Source organism: Lepidochelys kempii, chromosome 28 (assembly GCF_965140285.1).
Source record: "Lepidochelys kempii isolate rLepKem1 chromosome 28, rLepKem1.hap1, whole genome shotgun sequence".
In the NCBI taxonomy this organism is placed as follows: domain Eukaryota; kingdom Metazoa; phylum Chordata; order Testudines; family Cheloniidae; genus Lepidochelys; species Lepidochelys kempii.
The window spans coordinates 301,699-312,451 of NC_136407.1; the positions used below are offsets into that span (position 1 = coordinate 301,699).

General features: G+C 60.4%; 1 protein-coding gene across 1 annotated transcript; it reads left to right on the forward strand.

Annotated features, from left to right (window-relative positions):
* Nucleotides 1-3,393: 3,393 nt before the first annotated feature.
* On the forward strand, nt 3,394-10,328 carry VGF (VGF nerve growth factor inducible). The gene is made up of 2 exons (XM_078850880.1): nt 3,394-3,436; nt 7,126-10,328. Exon 2 carries the CDS (start codon nt 7,133-7,135, stop codon nt 8,564-8,566), a length of 1,434 nt encoding a protein of 477 aa, XP_078707006.1. The 5' UTR covers nt 3,394-3,436; nt 7,126-7,132; the 3' UTR covers nt 8,567-10,328.
* Nucleotides 10,329-10,753: the final 425 nt, after the last annotated feature.

Below are 10,753 nucleotides of genomic sequence, written 5' to 3' on the forward strand. Positions count from 1 at the left end.
TTCTACACACACACAACCCCCCCAGCACGTACACACACACAACCCCCCCAGCACAAACACATTTCTACACACACACAATCCCACCCAGCACAAACGCATTTCTACACACACACAATCCCCCCCAGCACAGACACATTTCTACACACACACAACCCCCCCCAGCACAGACACATTTCTACACACACAAAATCACACCCAGCACAAACGCATTTCTACACACACACAACCCCCCCAGCACAGACACATTTCTACACACACACAATCCCCCCAGCACAAACACATTTCTACACACACACAACCCCCCCAGCACAAACGCATTTCTACACACACACAACCCCCCCAGCACAAACACATTTCTACACACACACAACCCCCCCAGCACAGACACATTTCTACACACACACAACCCCCCCAGCACAAACGCATTTCTACACACACACAATCCCCCCCAGCACAGACACATTTCTACACACACACAACCCCCCCCAGCACAGACACATTTCTACACACACAAAATCACACCCAGCACAAACGCATTTCTACACACACACAACCCCCCCAGCACAGACACATTTCTACACACACACAATCCCCCCAGCACAGACACATTTCTACACACACACAACCCCCCCAGCACAAACGCATTTCTACACACACACAACCCCCCCAGCACAAACGCATTTCTACACACACACAATCCCCCCCAGCACGTACACACACACAACCCCCCCAGCACAGACACATTTCTACACACACACAATCCCCCCCAGCACAAACGCATTTCTACACACACACAACCCCCCCAGCACAGACACATTTCTACACACACACAACCCCCCCAGCACAGACACATTTCTTCACACACACAATCCCCACAGCACAGACACATTTCTACACACACACAACCCCCCCAGCACAAACACATTTCTACACACACACAACCCCCCCAGCACAAACGCATTTCTACACACACACAACCCCCCCAGCACGTACACACACACAACCCCCCCAGCACAAACACATTTCTACACACACACAACCCCCCCAGCACAGACACATTTCTACACACACACAACCCCCCCAGCACGTACACACACACAACCCCCCCAGCACAGACACATTTCTACACACACACAATCCCCCCCAGCACAGACACATTTCTACACACACACAACCCCCCCAGCACAAACGCATTTCTACACACACACAACCCCCCCAGCACGTACACACACACAACCCCCCCAGCACAGACACATTTCTACACACACACAACCCCCCCAGCACGTACACACACACAACCCCCCCAGCACAGACACATTTCTACACACACACAACCCCCCCAGCACGTACACACACACAACCCCCCCAGCACAGACACATTTCTACACACACACAACCCCCCCAGCACAGACACATTTCTTCACACACACAATCCCCACAGCACAGACACATTTCTACACACACACAACCCCCCCAGCACGTACACACACACAACCCCCCCAGCACAGACACATTTCTACACACACACAACCCCCCCAGCACAGACACATTTCTACACACACACAACCCCCCCAGCACAAACACATTTCTACACACACACAACCCCCCCAGCACAGACACATTTCTACACACACACAACCCCCCCAGCACGTACACACACACAACCCCCCCAGCACAGACACATTTCTACACACACACAACCCCCCCAGCACAGACACATTTCTACACACACACAACCCCCCCAGCACGTACACACACACAACCCCCCCAGCACAGACACATTTCTACACACACACAACCCCCCCAGCACAGACACATTTCTTCACACACACAATCCCCACAGCACAGACACATTTCTACACACACACAACCCCCCCAGCACAAACACATTTCTACACACACACAACCCCCCCAGCACAGACACATTTCTACACACACACAACCCCCCCAGCACAGACACATTTCTACACACACACAACCCCCCCAGCACGTACACACACACAACCCCCCCAGCACAGACACATTTCTACACACACACAACCCCCCCCAGCACAGACACATTTCTACACACACACAACCCCCCCAGCACAGACACATTTCTACACACACACAACCCCCCCAGCACGTACACACACACAACCCCCCCAGCACAGACACATTTCTACACACACACAACCCCCCCAGCACAGACACATTTCTTCACACACACAATCCCCACAGCACAGACACATTTCTACACACACACAACCCCCCCAGCACAAACACATTTCTACACACACACAACCCCCCCAGCACAGACACATTTCTACACACACACAACCCCCCCAGCACAAACACATTTCTACACACACACAACCCCCCCAGCACAAACACATTTCTACACACACACAACCCCCCCAGCACAAACGCATTTCTACACACACACAACCCCCCCAGCACAGACACATTTCTACACACACACAACCCCCCCAGCACAGACACATTTCTACACACACACAACCCCCCCAGCACAGACACATTTCTACACACACACAACCCCCCAGCACGTACACACACACAACCCCCCCAGCACAGACACATTTCTACACACACACAACCCCCCCAGCACGTACACACACACAACCCCCCCAGCACAGACACATTTCTACACACACACAACCCCCCCAGCACAAACGCATTTCTACACACACACAACCCCCCCAGCACAGACACATTTCTACACACACACAATCCCCCCCAGCACAGACACATTTCTACACACACACAACCCCCCCAGCACGTACACACACACAACCCCCCCAGCACAGACACATTTCTACACACACACAACCCCCCCAGCACAGACACATTTCTACACACACACAACCCCCCCAGCACGTACACACACACAATCCCCCCAGCACAAACACATTTCTACACACACACAACCCCCCCAGCACAAACACACACACACTGCAGCAGCTGCGCCGCACCCATGGCACGAAGCCGGCCCTAAAATTTATGGGGGGGCGTCCCACTAACCAGCCCCCCCCCGCTCTCCCCCGGGATGGGAGGATACATTATCTCCACGGCTCATTGATTCCCCCCCCCGGGGGGCGAGGCCTCCCTCCCGCTAGTAAAAGCTCCCCCCCCCCCTCCGCCCCATTCATCCTTTCATTCATCGCTCCCCCATTGAGCCCCTCCCGGCTTCCTCTCGTTCATTCATTCATTCCGAAGCAGCGTCCCCTCGCGGCTCCGCGCATGTGTGAGGCTCCCCCCTCCCCCTTCCTCCAATCCCGGTCGGATTTTATGAATGGGCCATTGACGTCAATGGGGCCCCCTCCCTACCCCACGTGGGCTCGCGCCTGTCTATAAAGGCGGCCCCTGTCCAGGGTGCTGAAGGCAGATCGCGCCCAGCTCTGGGGAGGGGGACGGACACAGCCCTGCCGCACGGCCGGTAAACAGCCCCCCCATACCCGGGCGTGGGGGGGGGGTGTCAGTGGGGATCCCCCTCCCTTTGCTGCATGTGTGGGGTGGATCCCCGGGAAAGGAGCGCTGGGAATCGGTACCCCGCTGGGGGAATGGGGGGGGTCCCTAATACAGCGGCGCTAGGAAAGGGGGACTCCGCTGGAGGAATTGGGGATCCCTGACATATAGGGACGCTAGAAAAGGGGGACCCCTCTGCGGGAATGGGGGGTCCCTAATACAAGGGCGCTAGGAAAGGGGGACCCCGCTGGAGGAATTGGGGGTCCCTGACATATAGGGATGCTAGGAAAGGGAGACTCCGCTGGAGGAATTGGGGGTCCCTGACATATAGGGACGCTAGGAAAGGGGGACCCCGCTGGGGGAATTGGGAGTCCCTGATACAGAGGCGCTGGGAACGGGTACCCGGTCGGGAGAAATTGGGGGGGTCCCTGATATAGAGGGGCGCTGGGAAGGGGGAATGCGGTGGAGGAGATGTGGTTGCAGGTAGCCAGGGTGGGGATTCCCTCATGCCGGGAAGCGGCTCTCCCAGCAGACCCGCATGCGGGGGCGGGAGGGTGGGGGGAAGGGAAGCGGGCAGGAGGCAGGGCGGAGAGAAAGACCGGGAGGAGGGGGGGGTTTCTCCCTTCCCGTGGGGAGAGAGGAGGGGCAGCCGCTCCCCCTCAAGTCTTCCGCCACCCCCTTTCCCCTGCACTCCTCCCCTCTGCACCCCTGCCTCTAATCCCCTCCCCATCGCACTCCCCCTCCGCTCCGCACCGCCATACCTCCCTCCCCACCTCCTGTCTGCAGCCCCCCCAGCCCCCTTTCCCTATTTCCCCTCCGCAGTCCCTCCCCCCCCCCAAGATCTTCCCCATCCCTGCTAGGGCGGGGCGAGCCCCAGGCGGCAGGGACGGGAAATCCTGCAGGCTGAGTGGAGGGATGGGGGTGAAAAGATAGACGTGCAATTGTGTGAGCGTGGGCTATTGCGTGTGTGCGTTCGTGCCCTGCCGTGAGCGGTGCTGGGCGTGTCATTGTGTGAGCCTGGGCTATTGCGTGTGTGTGTTCGTGCCCCGCCGTGAGCGGTGCTGGGCGTGTCATTGTGTGAGCCTGGGCTATTGCGTGTGTGTGTTCGTGCCCCGCCGTGAGCGGTGCTGGGCGTGTCATTGTGTGAGCCTGGGCTATTGCGTGTGTGTGTTTGTGCCCCCCCGTGAGAGGTGCTGGGCGTGTCATCGTGTGAGCGTGGGCTATTGCGTGTGTGTGCTTGTGCCCCCCCGTGAGCAGTGCTGGGCGTGTAATTGTGTGAGCGTGGGCTATTGCATGTTCCCCCCCGTGAGCGGTGCTGGGCGTGTAATTGTGTGAGCGTGGGCTATTGCGTGTGTGTGCTCGTGCCCCCCCCGTGAGAGGTGCTGGGCGTGTCATCGTGTGAGCGTGGGCTATTGCGTGTGTGTGCTCGTGCCCCCCCCCGTGAGAGGTGCTGGGCGTGTCATCGTGTGAGCGTGGGCTATTGCGTGTGTGTGTTCGTGCCCCCCCCGTGAGCGGTGCTGGGCGTGTCACCGTGTGAGCGTGGGCTATTGCGTGTGTGTGCTTGTGCCCCCCCCGTGAGCGGTGCTGGGCGTGTAACTGTGTGAGCGTGGGCTATTGCATGTTCCCCCCCCGTGAGCGGTGCTGGGCGTGTAATTGTGTGAGCGTGGGCTATTGCGTGTGTGTGTTCGTGCCCCCCCCGTGAGCGGTGCTGGGCGTGTAATTGTGTGAGCCTGGGCTATTGCATGTTCCCCCCCCATGAGCGGTGCTGGGCGTGTAATTGTGTGAGCCTGGGCTATTGCATGTGTGTGTTCGTGCCCCCCTGTGAGCGGTGCTGGGCGTGTCACCGTGTGAGCCTGGGCTATTGTGTGTGTGTGTTCGTGCCCCCCCGTGAGCGGTGCTGGGTGTGTCACCGTGTGAGCCTGGGCTATTGCGTGTGTGTGTTCGTGCCCCCCCCGTGAGCGGTGCTGGGCGTGTAATTGTGTGAGCATGGGCTATTGCATGTGTGTGCTCATGCCCCCCCGTGAGCGGTGCTGGGCGTGTAATTGTGTGAGCGTGGGCTATTGCGTGTGTGTGCTCGTGCCCCCCCCCGTGAGCGGTGCTGGGCGTGTAATTGTGTGAGCCTGGGCTATTGCGTGTGTGTGCTCATGCCCCCCCCCGTGAGCGGTGCTGGGCGTGTAATTGTGTGTGCGTGGGCTATTGCGTGTGTGTGCTCGTGCCCCCCCGTGAGCGGTGCTGGGCGTGTCACCGTGTGAGCGTGGGCTATTGCGTGTGTGTGTTCGTGCCCCCCCGTGAGCGGTCCTGGGCGTGTCACCGTGTGAGCCTGGGCTATTGCGTGTGTGTGTTCGTGCCCCCCCGTGAGCGGTGCTGGGCGTGTAATTGTGTGAGCGTGGGCTATTGCGTGTGTGTGCTCGTGCCCCCCCGTGAGCGGTGCTGGGCGTGTAATTGTGTGAGCGTGGGCTATTGCGTGTGTGTGCTCGTGCCCCCCCCGTGAGCGGTGCTGGGCGTGTAATTGTGTGAGCCTGGGCTATTGCGTGTGTGTGTTCGTGCCCCCCCCCGTGAGCGGTGCTGGGCGTGTCACCGTGTGAGCCTGGGCTATTCCGTGTGTGTGCTCGTGCCCCCCCGTGAGCGGTGCTGGGCGTGTAATTGTGTGAGCGTGGGCTATTGCGTGTGTGTGCTTGTGCCCCCCCCGTGAGCGGTGCTGGGCGTGTAATTGTGTGAGCCTGGGCTATTGCGTGTGTGTGTTCGTGCCCCCCCGTGAGCGGTGCTGGGCGTGTCACCGTGTGAGCGTGGGCTATTGCGTGTGTGTGTTCGTGCCCCCCCGTGAGCGGTGCTGGGCGTGTCACCGTGTGAGCGTGGGCTATTGCGTGTGTGTGCTCGTGCCCCCCCGTGAGCGGTGCTGGGCGTGTAATTGTGTGAGCGTGGGCTATTGCGTGTGTGTGCTCGTGCCCCCCCCGTGAGCGGTGCTGGGCGTGTAATTGTGTGAGCGTGGGCTATTGCGTGTGTGTGCTCATGCCCCCCCGTGAGCGGTGCTGGGCGTGTAATTGTGTGAGCGTGGGCTATTGCGTGTGTGTGCTTGTGCCCCCCCGTGAGCGGTGCTGGGCGTGTAATTGTGTGAGCCTGGGCTATTGCGTGTGTGTGTTCGTGCCCCCCCGTGAGCGGTGCTGGGCGTGTCACCGTGTGAGCCTGGGCTATTGCGTGTGTGCGCACATGCCCCCCCTCCCGGTGACGGTGTTGGGCGTGCAACTGCCAGGGTACCACTAACGTGTCCTGGCGATTGCGCACGCAACGGCTGTTGAGCGTGCAAAAGGAACGATAGGATGCGACTGTGGGCGTGCCCCCGTGCGAGGGGCTGGGGATGAGGGGGCGCATCTCCGCTGCCAACGAACCCGGGGTGGGGGGTTCCCGACTCTGGTTACCTTAGCAGGGAAGATTCGGCACCTCCGTGACGCCGGGGAAAGGCCACGCCCTTTTCTCTGCAGGGAAAGCAGATCCCTGGCTGGCGTGGGAGATTGCCTCCGGCTGGGGTGAATCCCTGGGGCTCTCCCTTTGGGGTGTCGGCAGGCCCGACCCCCCCTCCAGCTGGGCTGGAGAGGGGGCATGGCTCTGAGCCCGCAGGGGACTGACCCTGGCTGCACCCCCCATTCTCTGTCTCCCCTGCAGAAGCACCATGCTGGGCTCACACGCCCCTCTCCGTGGAGCCGCCCTGCTCCTCTCCATCAGCCTCCTGACACAGAGCCGCCTGCATGCTGCCCCCCTGCCCCTGGGGGAGGATGCCCGCCCCGAGGAGCCCCGCCAGCCCAGCCCCGCGCCTCCCGCCAAGGAGGTCCGGGCGAGAGCCCTGCCCGCCCCCAGCCGGGAAGGCGGGGACGCCAAGGAGGAGGAAGATGAGGACGAGCTCTTCCGAGACGTGGACCCCAAGGTCTTGGCCGCCGCGCTGCTTCAGGCCCTGGGCAACGGGGGCCACAACTCTCCGGACAAGCGCCGGGCTCCGGACGAGGAGCGGGTGCAGAGCCAGAGCCGGAGCACCAGCCTGGGGGCGGGCCGGGCCCGGGAGCAGCAGCTGGAGGAAGAGGAAGAGGAGGAAGGCAGAGACAGCAGCTCCCAGGAGCTGGAGAGCCTGCAGGCCCTGCTGCGGGAGCTGCGGCCGCTCAGCCCCGCGGCCAAGCGGGAGGGCGACCAGGGGGACGCCGGCCACAACGCGGTGCTGAAGGAGCTGGAGGAGTACGAGCGGCTGCGGGCTGGCACCAAGCGCCGGGCCCCGCCGGCCGAGCCCTGGGCCGGTGCCAGGAAACTGAGGCAGCAGCAGCAGCTGGAGCACCAGCTCCTGCAGCGGCGCTATGAGGAGCTGGCCGAGAGCCGGCGGCAGGCCGAGGAGGCCCGCAAGGCGGCCGCCGAGGAGGAGCGGCTGGCCGACATGGCCTCTGACCTGCTGCTGCAGTACCTGCTGAAGGGCCGGGAGGACGAGGGCGAGCCAGGGGCCAACGCCCGCGAGGAGGAGGAGGAGGAGGAAGAAGAGGGCAGGTTCCGGGGCGGCCGGGCTAAGGGCAGCCCCTTGCTCTTCGAGGACGAGGAAGGCAACGTGGCGGAGGACAAGCGCTCTGACGAGGAGGAGGAGGAGGAGGACGACGTCATCGACCCCAACACCATCGACCAGCTGATCGAGCTCTCCACCAAGCTGCACCTGCCAGCCGAGGACGTCATCGACATCATCAACGACGTGGAGAAGAAGAAGAAGGAGGCGGCAGCGGCACTGCCGGTGGTGGCCAAGCACCAGGCCAAGCCGGCCCCCTATGCCCCGGCCCGGCCCTACTATCCTGCTGCCCCCTGGCGCCGCCCCAAGCCGGACGAGCGGGACTGGAACGAGGTGCTGCACGGGGACGACTACCCCAAGAGGTACCTGGCCAAGCAGAACGACTTCTCCAACTACATCCAGCCCAGGGCGTTCCAGCTGCCTCCGCCGCCATCCTTCCACCGCAGCCGCCACCTGCCGGGCTCTCTGGCGCCCAGGGACGAGGCCGCCGCCGCCAGCCGGGCCCGAGAAGACGAGATGGAGAACTACATCGAGCAGGTGCTGATGGACCATGGCCAGGCGTTCCAGTGAATCGGGTCCACCCCCCCACCCCGAAATCTCAATCCCCCCAGCCCCATCTCCCCATGGAGAAGCGTGGTCATTCTGAGTGTCCCAAGCATTTCAGGTTGTGCATGAGTCAGGAGAACAAACCCCCTCCCTCCCCGCGCCCGCGCCGCCCCCCCCGGACTTTAGGATTCCCAGGGCCCCACCAAACCTGCCGCGCTTGAAGGAACGGGGGGGGGGGTGTTGTGGAAGGCGTGGGCCTGCCCGGCCATCGAAGGAACACGCCTCCCCCCTCCTTCCGAGGAGACGCTCTGTGCAGGTGACAGGAGGTGCCAGCCCAGGGAGAACCCGATCCCGACTCTCTTCTCCAAGCCCCCAGGGACAAGACCCCAGTGTGTCGTCAGCTCTCAGGCGCGTCAGAATCCTCCAAAGCCAGTGGCCCCAGCCCCTTCTAGTGTGGACATGAAGAATGTCCCCAAACCCCAGTCGGATGGGCAAATGGAGGCAACTTGCTCACTTCCCCTCTTACGATCCTGGACAGCAGCCAGTGAGGGGAGTCCAAAAAAATCTAGACCAGGTCACTGAAAACAGAGCAAAGACCCAATTGGCTCCAAAATTACCATCCCACCAGGACGATCTCTCGGCTTCAGGGTGTTTTTCCTTCTCTCATCTCAGCACTTTCCCACCCTCCTCCCTTCTGTACAATTTTCAAACACGAACGCAGGGAAGGGACGCGCAATATGTGGAAGTGAAAAAACGGAGAGGGTTGGTTTCAACATGAACTTCTGGCCATTCCTCGCGGGAGGAGAAAGCCAGAGAGTCCTGAGGCGGCGGGGGGATTTATAGACTCGGGGGAAACTCTGCCCCGCGGGTGGGTAAAATCGGCACCACTCCGTTGACTTTAAGGAACTGGTGACTTGACTTCAGGGGTGCCGATCCTAACACTTACAGGGGCCACAAACAGGTTTCAATGCCATCCTGTCTGAGCTCTTACCTAACTCAGGTGGAGCACAGACCCCCAGCCCATATCTGGTGGTTGAGCCAGAGTCTCTTTGCGAGAGACTCTCGAGATGAAGACTCTGAATTCTGGAGAAGGGCGTCCAATAGGGGCGGTCATCAGAAGAGCTCCAGGGTAGCAGGTTTACATGCCCGGATCTAGGTCACCAACACACCTTCTCTCTTGGACGATCCCACACTGATCCTTCCTGTTGCCCCAGAATTAAGCTTTGCAGGTGGCCGCCCTCCAGAGAAGGAATGAGGGGAGAACAGAGTGAGATATTCCATACCAAACTGCCTTATCAAGCTATCTTTCCACCGGGTTGTTTCTTCCATCAACTGACACCGAAGCTCGAGGTTAAATATTGTGACTCTGCCAGTGTTACGCAACCCAAAAACATGCCCCCCCAACCCCTGCCAGGCATGCCGCGTGCTGTGTCTTGCTGCGAATTCACCACCACCCGAACACTCAGAACCAGCTTCCTAAGGAAACTACCAGCATTTCCAGCCAAGCAACTGATCAGTTCTAACCCACGAAGAGGCTGCCGTTGACGGCGGGGGAGCGCGCGGCTTGGGGATGGGCGTTGTACTGAGGGCGTTTGCGCGTGTATTTTCACCTGCATCCAGTTTCCGAGTGTGTGAGATTCTTGGCTTTGTGGCGTCCGGTTCCCGGTCCTGTGCCGTTTGTTTCGATGTCCTGACCTCTGTGTCGTACTTAATAAAACACATTTGGCCTGTTGTAAATAGCATGTGGAATTACTAGTTTTGCTAAGAAATAAAAGCAACTATTTTATTACGAGTTACTCTCATTATTTACAGATGGCACTGGGGTCCCCGAGGAGACATTACGGAGATCCTATGCCAGTGGGCCCGTCTGGTTCAGAACCTGCCTCGCCTCCACCCCAGGCCAATGGGGCCACCCAGGCTGGCATCCCCCCATCATATCAAACCAAGGGCGCATCTAGCCCAGATCCCACCACACCCACCAACGCTTCAGATCATACCAAGGGCATATCTAGCCTGGATCCCAGCGCCCCCGCCCACCCCTCAGGTCAGACCAATGGGTCTATCTAGCCCGGATCCCACCACACCCACAACCTCAGGTCAGATCAATGGGCGTATCCAGCCCAGATCCCACCGCACCCACCCAGAACCTCAGGTCAGATCAATGGGTATATCCAACCTGGATCCCCGGTGAAACCACCTTCCTTTTATCTT

Bases quoted from the DNA above. Each gene is read 5' to 3' on its own strand.
- VGF (XM_078850880.1), top strand. From the start codon at position 7,133: ATGCTGGGCTCACACGCCCCTCTCCGTGGAGCCGCCCTGCTCCTCTCC.